Raw genomic sequence first — 16527 nt, 5'->3', positions numbered from 1 at the left:
AGATTAGCCTCATCACTAATCCACTGAAAAGGGAATTACAATAATTAAGCCCTGAAGTCACGAGAGCCTACAGTGATATTGCAAGGTCATGTGATAAATAAGGGCACAATCTACACAAACTGCATAGCTGAAAGCCAAGTTCCTGAACCATATGTAACACATGACTTCCCATGAATTAAGGTATGACAAAAATTATGCCAAAGACACTCTAAAATGCATTGAGATTCAAAGACTATATTTTATTATTTCTACATTTAGTGACATCTGTGAATAAAAGAACGTTTTAAGCCACACAACAAATAAACAGGCTGATCATATTGTAATGCTTTTAGTCACTTTGTGTAAACAATCTCTGTTCTATGAGTTTCTAACTTCACGAGTTCAATTTCTTACATCTCCACTTAAAAATAACTTTTCCAGAAGGCAAAAAAGTGTTTAGAAAAAGCTAGTAATAACAGAATTTCAGCTTGCACAATATGGGGAACAGCTGGACTCAAATCTGTAAGTCCACAACACAAAGCTTTATCCCCAGAGCAGATGGAGCAAGAACCCATCAGAAAGAACTGGCCAACATTCCCTCTGGAATAAGAAGGGGATGGATGAGACATATTAGGTCTCAGAGACCTATTAGTGCAGGAGAAGTGATGAGACTTCAGAATTGTGGTTTACTCCAGACTCTGTGAAGAGACATCCTTTAGTGATTGTAAACTGCATTTATTTCCCTGCATAAGATCACTGGCAATCACAGCCTCCTTTTTAATAACCAGGCCTCAGTGCTGCTCTTCTCTGTATACATAACATCTCTCCACTCCCAGAAGGAAATCATTGACCCATCTTCATACCTCTTGTGCTAATCCTCCGCTGCCAGCATCTTTCATCGCTTCTTCCTTCTCCTGCCACTAGAAGCAGCATAAAGTTTAAATTGTTCAGCAGAGTTCATCAGCTCGAGCTCTGCAGTCTCATCTTCAATATTAACATGCCCCCACCCATAGGGCCAGTTATCTATGCCATGACTTGTCTCACTCCCTTCTTCAGTATTATGTCTACATTGACTTTGGTCCTTCCCCTAATTCCTTTCAAAATTATCTGCTCCCAACTGCTCCCTTCTCCTTTCTGAATTTTCCATCCTCTGTAACCTTCTTCCCCATCTTCCCTCCACAGCTCTCCACTGCAGTTAGCCATGCAACTACCTCAGCAGAAGACAGGAGAAGGAAAACCTTGTTTATTTAGACAGCTCTGGGTACGGTATAACCTAATGACACAAGCTTTTTCAGCAATACGGATGTTCTTTAGCAGTTCAGTAGCTGAGTTGAGCATGAGCAAAATAAAATGTATTTTGCAAGAACTGTAACTTGTCTGAACCTGCACATTTCTAATTACTAGTAGCCTGACGTTTTGGTACTTGGTGGAGAAGCTGGGAAAAGCAACAATAGAGTGAAATACAAACAGTGTATTTTAGTAAGGCTTTTAGATAGACTAACAAGGAAAATTTGAGAGCCCTAAGTTCTAAAGAACAAAAAATATCTCCAATAACATGGGAGTCCTAATTCCTGCAGGGTGTAAAAAACCGTCTGGTAATTAAAATGGAAGAGCAAAGAATGCACCTGTAGTCCAACAGAAGATACTGAGCAAGAAGTCATGACAGGATTTGAGTGTTTCGGGACAAATAAGAAAACTTCATTTGTCTGTGGCTACTAATTACACAGAAGTGGTAATGCCAGTAAAAATAAATGAAATCAATCACTTGAGCGAGAGCACCACACATACTCCCATGAGTTTAGAAAACACATTAAAAACAATCCACTTTCACACTGAGAGAGCAAAAATACATACTTTAAAACATGCTGCTAAGCAGCAGCGTAAGGCCACGTACAAGCCTTGCCCTGAGGTACTTTTGTGTTGAAGTGCAGACCTTCATTCTGTACTGACTAATTCTGCTGCGGGGTTAATAACCTCCAACAGAGGAACAGAGCTGGATATGCTCAATGAATCTGCTACAACAAGATTTTCCAGAGCCTGTCCATCAAGACACTTTATGTTTAAAGATACATATCATGACACAGTGTATATTAAATTAGCATTTCTAGGTCAATTAAAATTGTGAGCAATAATTTGCTAGTAAGCTACAGAGGTATGTTTTGAAGGGCTGTACTCTTCTATAACCTTCACTGCATCCCAGCTGAACTTCTTGGAAAAAACCCAAACCCCAAATGTTTTGCTAAAATATTAGTATATTGCTAAAATACCAGCTCCACAAGATCTTAGCTCTGCCCTCTAGACTTGACACAAGGTACTGCAGTGGGGGGTCTCCTGCACACATTTAAAGTAGAGGTCTCCTATTCTTATATCATAACACATCATGAGCACAGGTGAGAGGGTATCAAACCCTGAAGAACACCCAGACAGACATAAGGAATCTGTATACAGCTCCATCTAATTTGTGATCATTAAGCCTGTCCCAATCCTAGCTTGCTTTACTGAGGTCACAGTACAACAGCTTTTGCTGTACATACACACTGCCGCCTTCCAAGCTCCAAACCTTCTGGAGCAGCAGCAGTGTTACAGCATCTAGTGTGACTTGGGTACCGTTCAAAGAGTTGTCAATGTGACCAAGGACAATTTTATTTTAAAGCACATTCAAGTATAGTGGCACTTACTACAAAAAGCCATGAAGCAACAACAGTCAGCCTTAATTCTGTCTTACAAACTTTGTGGACTAGAGCTCCTTTTTCACATCCATTGATGTACTGCTAGGAACACACCTAGGGATCATCAGGAAGCTCCTTGCCCAACTTCACTGTCAATCAAGCTCTCCTCTCCTATTCCCTTAACATGGCTGGAGAAGCCAAAGAAGAAAAGATTAGAATCCAGGTACTGAGAGCACAGAGTGGTATGAATAATTGAAGCAGTTCATTCACCTCAGTTGTCCTTTCTAATTTTACTCTAGCCCACTGAGGAGTTACCATTTTTCATATAATTGCATGAGTTTTGAACAATGCAAAAATACTTATAGTTTTCTGAGAAAACTGCCATCATCCTAACTTTCACGGCTAGTTTTTATATACAACCACCACCGTATCACATAGTGGTAATACAAGGATATAAGAATTATTTTGTAGGTTACAAAAAAAAAAATTTTAAATTATTCTACATCAAAAGAAGTTTTCCTACACTGGTTCTGACAGAGCGAAAGCCTTGCCTTTCTTTGATCTTTTCTCTATACGGTCTGTAATGCATACAAGCATGCGATATTCAGCTTCCTAAACAAGGTTGCTTAGTAAAGTCTCTGAGTCCTTCCATAACATCATTAAACTAACTTTCCTTGATATTACAAACGAAATGGACCAGGTTGCCAGGTTCCGTTGTGTTAAAGTTGTTTACACTTATAAAAAAAAAAACAAACAGAAGCCTATCACTAATGTGTTTTCTTCTTCAGTATAAAAAGCTAACCACATTATCAGTGCAAATATTTTACCCATACAAGTTGTCTGACAATTAGCATAGGACAGGCAGAGAAAATATTTTCATATAATCAACCTGTATTATTTCAAACCTGGCACCACGATATGCCTCAGAAAAACAAATGGTGGATATGTAAATACAATACAGATAGCTTACTTATTGCATCCTTTTTTCTTTTAATGCTTTGTGTTTAATCTAAATCAATCGATCATTAAGGAGACCAACCCAGCAGCCTTTAGCCACCAGAAAAAGAACAGCAAGTAGGCAGAGTGAGAAGGCAACAAAACTGATGCTGATTAAAATGCAACTGTTAAATCATTCCCACACTTATAAGAAGTAGGATCAAGGCAAATACAGAAGTTATCCAGGTTTGAAAGTGAGGAAAAGTCTAGTTTTTACTCAGCTTTTTAACTTTCTACTACTGCACTGAATTAAAAATAGGCCATAATCAGAGCTTATCTTGTAAAAGCATGCTAATGATACCAGTGCATATAATATTCAACTACAAATTCAATTAGTAGGTTAGGTTTGAAGTTACAATATATTAGTTATTTAAAAATCTACAATAAAAGTCCCATCCTCCAATGAACTAGCTAATTTAGAGGAGAAGTCCTGTTTTTCAGGACTTTTCACAATTTATCTCAATATATCCACACCACTAGGACCTCAATATATTAAAAAAAAGGTGCCATTTCTTTCTTTAATAGGCAGCACAAGCTAAAACCCACTTAGAAGCAACATCCAACAACTGAAATCAGGCAGGTCAGATAGCCACGGTAATGATCCCTAATCAGTCTCAAGAGGAAATAAGCAGCCATACCAGCTAGATGACACTGGGCACCTTGAAAGGTGTACCAGAAAAGATAAGCATCATATTGTTCATGGGAAACCCAAGCCTTATATTATCTTTTATCAGTATTTTTTAAGTTTTTGATAAAATCTATACACTATATGTAAAATCTATTTACAATATATGTAAAGATAAAATCTATTTACACTATATGTAAAAGTGATCCCATGCTTCTTATATCGCTGTGAGAGCTGACAAGAAATACTCTGTACCAAAAGCACAACACAAGACACTTTGTCTCAATAATGTGATAATCAGAATGGTGATAAAAAAATGGGGGGCAGAATAGCTCAGAAATCCTTCCCACATACAGCACAGGCAATCGATCTTACACTGATTAACTTAATGAGACAACTTTCTTAATATCCATTATTAGAATAAGCAACTGCTCAGAGCTCATTAATTTCAAATGATGTTGAATTAGCTATGGCATGAGTCATACTGAAGTCTGTATGTACGCCTCCTAAAAATTTCCAGATTCCTCTATAGGTCTCCAACACTTCTGTTTTATTAACTTGAGTCTTACAAATCCACAAAACATTAGTTGTCACTTCACACTTTATACACTTACAGCTGCTCAGAAAAAATGACATAGCAAGCTGCATTTCAAAAATGTCTATGCCAAGTTCTTTCTCTCATGGATAAACAAATCCCTGTGGTTCTGATATTCAGGAGAAAAAAAAAAAGCCAACTGGAATTTCAAGTTAGAGAAAACAAGCTAAGTTTTTTCAAAGAAAAGACTTAAAAATCCAAAAGCTGAAGGACTAACTTCCAATATTTGCAAAACTTCACTGATAAAGGGAAAGGAGACATTCTAACATTGAGATAAATTTTATGAATCTATTAGTTGCAAAAAAAATTTGGCTATATTATCTGCTCCTCTGAACAAACTCATTTGGTTAGTTTATTGAAACAGCAAGAATAGAACCAGAATATCCATTCAAAAACTGATTTATGATCTGGATAAATAGTGTTGTTCTCTTATTTTATGGATTAAACCAGGCTAAATAGAAGATCCAAGATAAGCGCTAGCACAGTTCAATGACCAGACTCCTCCACTTCTATTAAAAGGAAACTTATTAGAATTCCCATTATTTTGTTGGCATGTCCCTTAGGCAATGGAGTTAGCTATCCTAAGATTTCAATTAGATATGTAGCTCTTGGGCTTTTCTCATAACCCTCTTCCTATCCCCGTCTCTTCAGTCAAGCTTTATTCTGCACCTCACTACAACAACTGCACTTAACAAGAACACAAATGCTTAGTCAACCCAGGATCAAATTATTTGGAATAAGACACTATGATAGAAGTCTCACTACTTGCTATTTCAAAGGATACCCAATTTAGAATCACAATGTTGCTTCTTTACAAAAAAAGCTTTCAAGAGGATTTATTTTCATTAAGAACAGTGAAGTAGCCTCTACACATACAATCTCAGAAAACAAGAGTGCTAGACTTCCTTTTCTGTGGTTAATAAACTTGCAGGGAATTAAGTTCATTCCTCTTCCTCCAAAAATCTACTTGAAGACTTCAGAACAACTACTAAGCATCCCATTCAAAGTATATGATGATATCAAAGGTTTAAACCCTTCAACTTCTCAGTGTTCCTACTACAATGCATATATTTTTTTGAGGGTTAAACAAAATTATAACTCGTACCCAAAGCTGAAACCGAACTGCAACTATCCTCTCTGTTATTCCAGGACATACAAGGAAATGAGGCTTAGGCAGCAAGTCCAGACGCTGAGCCACTGTAATTGCTTGCTGCTATCCAAAGAGGGTGCACTTTCTCCTCCTCTCTGCTGTCTTTCCCACCTCTTCTCTTACACAAACTCACTGCACCTCTCTGAAACCAACTGAACTTATTAGACGGAGCAAGAAATAAATACAGTTTGGGGGAGACAAGGGAGTCCCCCTCTGAAGTTAGAGAAGCTCTCGGATGAACTCAACAAGCACCGGAGTCAGCACAATATACACAGCATACAAGGATTAATTTAATAGCATATTGATATATGATATATCAATATATTGATAATCAAACTCAATTTGCAATCACTAATCTGAACCCCACATCCTCTTTACACATTTGAGCAGCTTTTTTCTTCCAGTTTCAAAATGTATAAACATGAAATTTGCAAATATTAGGGGTTCATCATTGTTTCATCATGAAAAAAACTGCACTTGCCCAGTAATGCCATTATCAATGAATACCATACTTCAACATACTTGTCTTCACAGGCACATACAGCATTCTTAACAGAATAATAAAAGTTATAGCTTAAGGTATGTGCAAAGGAACTGTATGGAGTTTCTCCACTTCTGGTTTCAAGTTCCCAATTGCCTTAGGTCTGGCGGAAAATCCAGAAAGGACATTTTCTGCTATTTTAGTGCATTACATTGTATTGTGGAGAGTTCATGGACATCATCATCACAGGCAACAGGATCAGAAGAAAGCAAGACCCTCCATCAGCACTACACAACTATTAGGCTGGCTCAGATGTCCATGGATGAATGAGGCTTACAATCATATCCTGTCCCTCCACTAAGCATAGGCTAAGACCCAGCGCCTCCCACCACAACTGCACTGACATTTGGTTTACCCCACTGTGCTAAACTTTATAAAGCTAAATTCCTAAAAGCTAACCTCTGCTCCCAAAACCTTCCTTTCCTTTAAGGAAAAAAAAAGTTAATTGAGTCCATTCAGGCAGCTAAATCTGCCAAAGGGAAAGCTAGATGAATCCCTTTGCCAAAAGAGGATGATACATTGGCTACCAGGGGCAGGGAAAAAGATACAGCAGTCCCAAATTACAGGTTCAGTTCACTAACAGACAAAAAAAAAAAAAAAAAAAAATCATCAATCTAAGCCATCTCTTCAAGTAACGCCTTGGCAACACATGAGCTTAAAAGGCACTGACAGAAAAAAAGCAGACAGGAATATGGGACAGATCCAAAGTCTTTCCCACAATCATAACTTCCAAAAATACATCATCTTGTGAAGGTAAACTTCTTTTTTTCCTTTGCTTCCTTAGAAATATTCAAGTTACAGATTAAAAGGAAGAGATAACCATATAAACGGATGATCAGTAAAATTTTAAATGTAAAAAAAATTCAATTACAAACATAGTTATATACAGAATATATCTGTCAAGTAGCCTAAGGCTACTTCCATTTCTTTTTAAGCTACTTCTGTAATCAGGCAGCCTAAAGCATCTGACCCACCACATCAAAACATTTAAACTTACTGTTAAAGATGCAACTTTAAGGACAAGAGTCTATGCTTTAACATACTGTATTTTAAAGCACATTCCAAACAAAGTTTCAGTGCTTTTGTATGAAGTATGCCCTCAAATGTTATAAAACACGTAACTTGAATCAAAAACCCTCCAAGCTTAACTACTAAGCATATCTGCCAGTTTTTATTACAAGTTACATTATGAACATTACTGTGCAGCAAGTTTTACTTACCAAAAATAGTTAATTCATCAGTAACTTGTCAGACTATATTCAGATAGATTTTTTACCAATGCTACCAAGTCTCTATTTAATGAACCAATATAACTGAAAAAAATCTACTCTTTGTAATAACATTTGAGTCTACAATTTTAAAAACATAATACAACAGAAAGCCCAGCTAAAGGCAACCATAATATAAGCAGGTGAAATGCACGTGAAGTAATCAAAATATTTTGATTTTTCATCTTGCTAAATAGCAAAAAATACTCAGCAGCTACATCTGTCTGCAATCAAATAATAAAGTACTATTTAATAATAGATCCTACCTAAAAGCAGCTTCCCAAAAGCAGTTCATTCCACAAACATCAGAGGGCAGCATCCAATACGAATTCCAGAAAGATACAGACAAATTCTTACACCTAACAGGATAAGACAAAAATAGCCTATATAAATGTTACTGATTTTATGGCAAAGTTAAATGGATTATTTTCTAGCTCAAACATAACTTGAATAGTTAATTACCTGACAGAAGACTGGGTATGTAATGGAACTTGAATAATACAAAGAGGAGGTACTGGGTGCCAACCAGGAGGATTCTTTGTAAGGAAGAATGGTCCCCATCCTTTAGCCTTTCCTCTCCATATATTTTCAGACTGAGAAAAACATAGGGGCTGGGATTTTTGAGAGTCATTCTGTGTTCTTGGCTTAATATAAGTCCATAGGTAATAGAATGAACAGCAACACTGCTGGAAAGAACTCCTTCCTCTTTGCAATACCTATGTCTACTTCAACCAGAGGAGTGAACAGAACATTTCAATTTCTAAGTTACATTGTCCAGATAAACACAATCCCTATTCATCCGTGACTATTTGCTGCAAAGCTGATTTTTAACCAAAACCAGGACTTTTCGGCACCAACAAATTCCATTGTTTCATAACAAAAGGTTAATGCAATACAGAAATAATCACCACATCTGGCAAGATTGCCTTCTCCATACTAATGACAAGACATAATTTATTGACTCGTGCTACACTAACAACTAAAAAAGCAGGTTCTACTAGTCCACCACTACATTTTATGCAACAGTACTATAGGAAATATTTAAAAAGAACAATAGAAGTGTATTTTCAAAGGTTCTGCTGAGGAAATCAAGACCAAGATTTAAAATCTTAAATGAGCAAGTAGAATATTGCAAAGCAAGGGGTATACTCTTGAGTGACCTCCTACACTCCCTCTTCCTGCCCCGGTGATGCAATGCCAATAGTATTTATCCTCCTTTGAAAGTAGGTATCTGTGAATGAAAGACGTGCAAGAAGAAAAGTCACACAAAAGCTTGATGATGAAAAGGTATTTAAGGACTACAGCTCAGAACTTTTCTTGAAGTTGGCTTTGCAAGTTTGAAATGAATCAACATAACCTTGGTAGGGTTATCTGGTACCTGTAAAGGCCAATGTTTTACAAATACCAGGTTTAATAGATTAATGTAGCACCAAAAATGGCAAGCTGTGTAACTTTTTTTTTCAACACTTGAGAAAAATAACCTTATAAACACAGTTTCACGAAGCCTCACTAAGTGTTGGGGGGGTGGAGCAGTTCTTTGGTAAAGATTGCAGGAAATCCTCGCATCCTGTACACACGTGTTTGCAAGAATTAGTAAAGTAATTCTGTCTCATGACTTAAGAATAGTTTCCACAAATAAATATTCAGGCATAAAAAAGGATAACGTAGATTGTGACTGGGGTATCTGCACTCCTCTGGGGAAACCAAGTGGTATAAAACCACAAGTTCTCTCTGCCAGATTGTTTCTTGCATTAATCTTTGTGGCTTTTGAAGTTTCTTAAAAACTTCAAGGCACACTAAGACCTTGTGCTTATCCGAAAAACAATCTTTACGATCTCCACTGTGTACCTTTTTGAAGTATCTGTCTCTCATTACTTTTAGGATAAATTAATAGTCTATCTCTCAAATACAGTTTTCTGGTTTGCAAGATTATTATCTTATTATTATTATTACAGGGGATTCCTCTTCCAGTTGTCAAGAGCTGTGTTTTTCTTAGCTGCCTTGAGCTACTATCCTATCCAGACAACCAAGGCAAGAGGCAAGCTTGAATTAATGTCTAAGTCATTTCTCTGACACATTAGGCCTTTCCAACATCCTATTTAGCACGATGACAAGGTTGTCAGCCTTGGATTTGATTCACAAATTTCACCTCTGAAACAAAAATGTTACTAGGATACGTATGTATGTAATTTACCTAACATTAGACTAAGACTTTCTTCTGCCAAGAGAAGTCTCTCTCAGCTGACCATATGCTACCATATATCCACAAAGCTTTTGCATATAAAGGTTTAAGAGACTGGAATCATTGCACAGCATTTTCTTCTTATTATTCACAATAAAATCATTAAAAATGCCACTCATGAAGATACTTTTTTTTTTTTTAGTTGATAAAACTTGATAACTGGATAAAAGCTTAGACTACAAATAAATGTCACAAGTGCTTTACAAAGCTAGGGAGATGTACTGTATGTGTTCATCAAACAGGCACAGTCATTGTTACCTGAACAAGGTTACTTGTCAGACAGGAATAGTCACCTTCAGCATTAGGGAGGGGTATTTTGCTCACATCTATTACAGGTTATGTGATTAAAGGCCAGTCTCCACAAATAGAAAGCAGAAAACAATGTCAGGTGAAAGAAACCCAGCAATCTAATCCAGGGACATGGAGCACCCTGACCCAGCTCCAATGCAGGACAGCAGCTAGCCCATGGGCCAGGCAGAAGATCCACCAGATGAGACAATAGGAGAGGCTCTCCAGACCACCTTATCAACTGCTTACAGTGGTTAATGCCTACAGGGGTGTGGGGCTCACTGTGGGATCAAGGTAGACTGGGGAGGAATGAAAACGCAAAACCAGAGAGAAGATAAGAGAGTCCAGTCACATGTAAACAGACTGCCAGTTAGTATGATTGGCCATGCCGTGTGTCAGATCACCAGCCTCCTTTTTAAACTCAGTTTCTATTTTCCTGGGTGAAAGTGGGCTCCATTCCATGTGCATGTGCGTGCACAGAGTCCAAGTGCCAGCAAATGAAAAGGCGGCCACAGATCACAGGAGCCCACGAGCCTGCAGTACAAGAAACTGGAGAGATGTGTGTGCACACAGCATGTGGGTGTGCACATTGGTGCACGTTATCACTAGGAAGTATCAAGCCAGACTAGTCCACAAGTAGAGCAAGAGGCCTGGGAGCCAGGTATCAGACAGTCCATAAGGCCAGGCCAGACTCTGCAGAGATCAGAGTGTCTGAGCTACTGAAACAACCTCTCTCTCAACCAGGTAATTTAGCTTCACCACAACCGGAGAGTAAAAATTTTAGTCTTGCACACATAGCAAAGGTGTCTATACTGTGACCTGAAAAGAATTCTTTTCAGAATTAAAGGCCAATTTTAAATTTGTGTGCAAAATACATAGCAATGCACCAGTCATATTCACAAAGGCTGAGGCCCTGGGCTCAGGCAAGTCAAGTTTTAACCATAAGAAATCCCTCAACTATCACTGGTTAAAAAAAAAAAAAAAAAAAAAAAGAAAGTCCTTTTGTTAAGTGCACTGGTGGAAATACTGTTAATGGAGATCACAGTTTTCAACTATACTTTTCAGTCCACATGGCATCTTTTATAGTGCTGTAACTTCACAGCAAATTTAGCACTATGTCCAAATGGTGAGGGATGCAGTCAACTAGCTTGAGTCATGACTGTTGCCTTTCCTGTCAGTACTGCATTAATGACCCAAGTCTAATCAACTGCAAGAATCAACTAACAGAGCCAGACTGGTGTCTCTCCTACAGCATAACCCACAAGATGTGGTAAAACAGGAAGGATGCACTTTTCAGTTCCTTCCTGCTCCTAATCACAGGAGTAAAAATTTGGGAAGATAAAGAGATGCTCAATTCAACTCCCAAATGCACCGAGAATTTCTGACTCTTCTGAATCGCTTTTTTCTGAACATTTACAGCAGTATCAGAAATTTGTTACCATATGTTTTGTCAGAGAAGCAATGGCTTTATCAGATAGGAGACAGCAGATGTAATGTTAAATGTCTGACACAGGACAAGCTTTTTAACTAATGAAACATGAAGATTTTTCCAATTTATAACATTTCTATGTAAAATAACATTTGCTAGTCAACTGCTTGACAAATTCAGCATTTTTTTTTTTAAATGAAGTTTCAATTTCCAATTGTTCAATGTTTCATCCTTTAAAAAGTTTTACTTGTATTTTTAAAATGCTTAGTTTCTAGACCAATTACTTATGGCATGAGAGTAGCTTAGAAGCATTCTGGTAAAACTGCTGGTTAAGTTCTGACACAGCCAGAAACAGCTGAGTACAGTGCAAGGAAAAAACAAACTACCTATTACAACCGCCCTCCTCTGCTATCTAAGCTTCTGGGTATACTTCCTACACCTTTCCATGCACTATAATTCACTTAACTCTCCCTTTGCCAGGATAGTTAGCGATCAAGAGACAGATACACTCAGATATCAGTGTCACACATAACAAAACAGTATGGCTGACTGCATGAAAATGCTAAACTACAGCATAATGGACAAATGTTTCATTTTAATTGGGCCAAATTCATTGACCTCACTGAATTCATGGAACTGAGGACAGACTGATTCCTGCTCTACTTCTCAAACTTGCTATTAGGATATCACTTTTTTTTGGACCCTAATAGAAATATGACCATCATCTACCTAGCTGAAGTGTCAATATTGATAAAATTAACTGAAGATCCACTTCTCATGAGCACAGTCTGCTAATTAACTGATCTGAAGGCATGTAGAGAAAGACTGACTTGAAAGGATACCTCATAGACAGCAGATTATAGTACTATTAAATGACATACATGCAGCAAATATGCATTTATTCACTCTAGCTTTTCTTCATTTTTTCCTCATCCATAAATCATACTAGCAAAGGAAAAAAGGCTGACTACACATACTGGCTTTTGACTGACTTTGTATCGTCTGGAAGTAGACACTTCAATATTTTCTGTTTTACATGTTCAGATCTATTGTTCATTTAGCTCTTATATATGACAGTACTGACTATTCATTACTACTTCTTTCACTGGAATGAATAATCAGGAGGACAACTTGCCTTCAACATTAATCTTTCTTCACAGCTAAAACCCAAGCTTAGGATTTAGTTAATAAATTATTGAAATGTTTTACAGCTATTTATATCAAGTTTCAAGATACAAGCCTTTAGTTTCTAGTCACCTTGTTCCTCAGGCTACTGTAGCCTTTGAAACAAACAACTCCTTACCAAAGTGATTACCCAACAAGCTGCCCTGAATTATTATGTTTATTGGAGGATCTTGTCTCAACCTGTAATTCTAGTTTCAGTATGGTACTTCCTTTTTAATTAAAGATTTTCTACTTAAAAGCATCATCACTATTGCAAAATTCTTCCAGGTGTGGTATGCTTAAGCTTTATTCAAAGCTCGCAGTTTTCATGTTCATCTGTTTCTGAAAACTACCAGAAATCTTGACTTCCCCTCCCCACCAGAGAGTATGACTGAGCTCTTTCTGCCCTCACGTCATACACTAAACTAGATTATTCAGGCACGGAAAACCCTTCTTGTCTAAAGAGAAGAGGAAATTACTACTGAGTGCGTAAATGCCTTCAGATGGCAGTTACATTTGCTTTGCCAAACTGTATTTTAAATCTTTTGGTGAAAACAGCCGAAGCAACCCATTACTGAAAGTTACTATCAATGTATATGAAATGTTAAACTTCAAGAAGGATTACAAGGTTATCTGAACATGACTTACTCTATAAGGTTATGAGCTCTGTAGGACATTACACGATCACAAGACAGTCAGAACTGGGCATAAAACAGCCATGTGCCTGTCATGCTCAGTCTCCGCTAAAGAAACAGGTGAAGTATAAAAACTGGAAAATACCAATACATTCACCAAGATGTGTGTATCAATTACACAAGAGAATGTAACACAGTTATAATTTAATACTTAAGAGTAATTGAAACATACATCTAAAGCAACATTCAGCGGGGCATTTCTTAACTGCCACAGGACAGATTTTTTTCCTTAAACAAAAGCCTTTTAGGGACTGTTCTAAGGGACTGACTCACACCTGAGTTCGCACCAACAGCATACAAAACTTCAATAATTTACAACAGGATGATGTTCATCCTGAGCCTGCAGTTTGACAGCGGTTTATAAGTAAAGAATTGCCACACAGGTGTCAACAGGCACTGATTTTTCAAGGAGATATGCTCCCATGAAACCATATCCACAGGAATTATTTGCAGCACCTAAGACCTCTGGAAAAACAACTTTCTCAGTTTGTAAAGATTTTCCACATTGCAACACAGGGCAGATTTGTATCTCATTTCACCTCACTGCTGCAAGAAACTTCTTGCACCTTGTTGAGGTTCTCCTCCACCAGTATCTTTTACTTTAAAACTACACTTTAGTACAAACACTAAAAAAGAAAAAACATACAGCTTTTAAAATAAACTTGGTGGTTCTTTTGCTAACCAGGAGCATGATGCACCTGAAGGTAATTTCAAGGGTTACTAATACAAAATACTTAGATTATCATCTTTCACCCAACAAAAGTTTTCTTCACCTAAATTGCATATTTTCTTTAGTAAAACAAATATCATACATATGACTTTTTTCCTCACATTTGTATTTAAAACTGATTTATTAAACCAATGAAGTCTTACACAAAACTGTTAAAGTTGACTCTTTCATTCCAGTTATCATGTTCTTTAGAACTAGTAGATTTCAACTTCTCACAATGAGTTTTAAATCATGAACTAGAAGTGAGAAATAAGCATTCTCACATTTTTCAAGTCATAATCTGTATTAATTCAAACTAAAGAGAAAGCATGAGACAAGACATCCTCTGAAGTAGTTACACCAGTCAAAAGTTGGGTTTCGCATTTCAGCTGACTCCAACCCTAGTAACTCAGAATGCTGTTTCATGATATTTTAAGATGATTAAGTCAGAGCTTGTCATCCTGCCATCCTCCATAACTCCTTTGCACAAGCACCAACACTTTCGTAATTACACGATGAGCCAATTCAGAGCACTGAGCTGGCCAAACCCGAGGTAGTTTTCAGGCAGGACAGTGTGCCAGATCAACTCAGAATCAACTCACTTGTGTGATCAGAGAAGCACGAGCAGTATAAGGAAGGGGGGTGTGCGTGGGTGTGTGTGCAGCACTGGGAAGGTGGGACAGTCGCCAAGCCATCAAACTTACATTGCTTTAAACTGCTGTGGAATCTAAGCAGAATTAGAGGGTGGCTGGCCCTGAAAGGCCTGGTCCTAATTTCTCCTGCTGCTTCAGTAACAGATTTCTCATCACTCCTCTTTTCCTGGCATTAGCATTCTGGTAGACACAGATGAACAGGACCATGAAACCAAAGTAATCTAAAGAAAAACTAGCATTTTTTTAATTCCATACTCTCACTCACCGCTTGACCAATTAAAAATTTCTGCTGACACGAGGCAGACAACAGAAATATGCAGCTATGCAGAGTGTGAGCTGCTCAGATTTACGCCACTTCAGCTGCGGAACTGAACTCGCAGTTCCTTGTGAGAAGACTGGTTTTATTAAAGCATCCCATAACAAGTATCTTGGCTCGAATAAAGTTAGGTTTGATACAGTTCGCAGGTTTCAGAGCCCCTGAAAGCTCCTTAGCTTGGAAGAAGTAAACGCGCCCTCCTGGCTTCATCTGTCCCGTTGCAACAGGGAAGCCGCCTGGCTGATTTTGGGACGGGATGACCGTACAGCGGCAGCCCGGTTCCCCCCCGTCCCGACACCGCCCCGCCTCGCAGCGCAGGGCCCGCGGCCAGCGCAGCCTCCCGGCAACCGGCTGGCCGAAACGCCACTTTTTTTTAAAGTTTCCTTTGTTTGTTTTTACGGCTTTTTCAACCTCTGTTTCCCGGTAACCGGCCCGCGGGATGCCGGAGCCGCCCCCGCTCCCTCTCAAAAGCGCTTTCCCGGCGGCCGCCTCGTTCCCGCCCAGCCGCCCCAGCGGAGCGGCCGCCGGGGCGCTGCCGGCCGGCAGCCAGGGGCGCCCGCCGCCGCCACGGGGGGCGAGGGCGGGCGCCGAGCCCCGCTCCGCCCGCGGGAGGGCGGCCAGCGCGCTCCCGGCCCTCCCCGCAGGAATGCGGGGGGGAACCACCGCCCGCCCACGCCTCCCCCCCGGCTTGAGGCCCGGCCCCGGCCCCCGCGCCCCCGTACCTGCCGGCCCCCGCTTCGCCTCGGCCCGCGCTCCCCGCCGCCGCCCGGCCGCCGCCTGCCTGCCGCCGGGCGCCGAGCGCGGCGGGCTCTGGGGCCTGCCGCTCCCGGCCGCCGCCGCCGCCCGGCTCCTGCTCCAGGGAGAGGGCCAGCTGGCTGAAGCCGTAGAGCAGCGAGCAGAGGCCGCAGCCCAGGCACAGCAGCGCCACCCGCGCGAACCGCCGCATCCTCCTCCTCCTCCCGCCCCGGCCCCGGCAGCGGCGCCAGGCGGCGGCCGGGGCCCAACCGGCAGCGCGAACACCAACGGACGCGGCGGCGGCGGCAGCAACGCGAGCCCCGGCATGCGAGGGGCGGAGCCGGGCGAGGGGCGGGGCGAGCCCTGAGGCGGCCGGGGGGAGGCAGGTGCCGGCGGCGGGGCGGGGCTGCGGACCGAGCCTCAGGGGCGGGGAGACATCGGCGGAGCGGCTGCACATCGGCCTTTAATTGCTC

General features: G+C 40.1%; 1 protein-coding gene across 1 annotated transcript in view; it reads right to left on the bottom strand.

The window, feature by feature from the left end:
- Positions 1-16265, bottom strand: part of GXYLT1 (glucoside xylosyltransferase 1) — a 31273-nt gene extending 15008 nt beyond the window's left edge. The window contains exons 1-2 of the mRNA XM_074168720.1: positions 16042-16265; positions 8090-8182 (exon numbers count right to left, since the gene is read on the bottom strand). Of these exons, the coding sequence (XP_074024821.1) occupies positions 8090-8182; positions 16042-16265 (317 nt within the window). The remainder of the gene's footprint in view (positions 1-8089; positions 8183-16041) is intronic.
- Between the last annotated feature and the right edge of the window lie 262 nt (positions 16266-16527).

This window comes from Numenius arquata, chromosome 2 (assembly GCF_964106895.1).
Source record: "Numenius arquata chromosome 2, bNumArq3.hap1.1, whole genome shotgun sequence".
Taxonomy (NCBI): Eukaryota; Metazoa; Chordata; class Aves; order Charadriiformes; family Scolopacidae; genus Numenius; species Numenius arquata.
The sequence above is the reverse complement of the archived record's forward strand: the minus strand, read 5'-3'. Positions and strand labels throughout refer to the sequence as shown.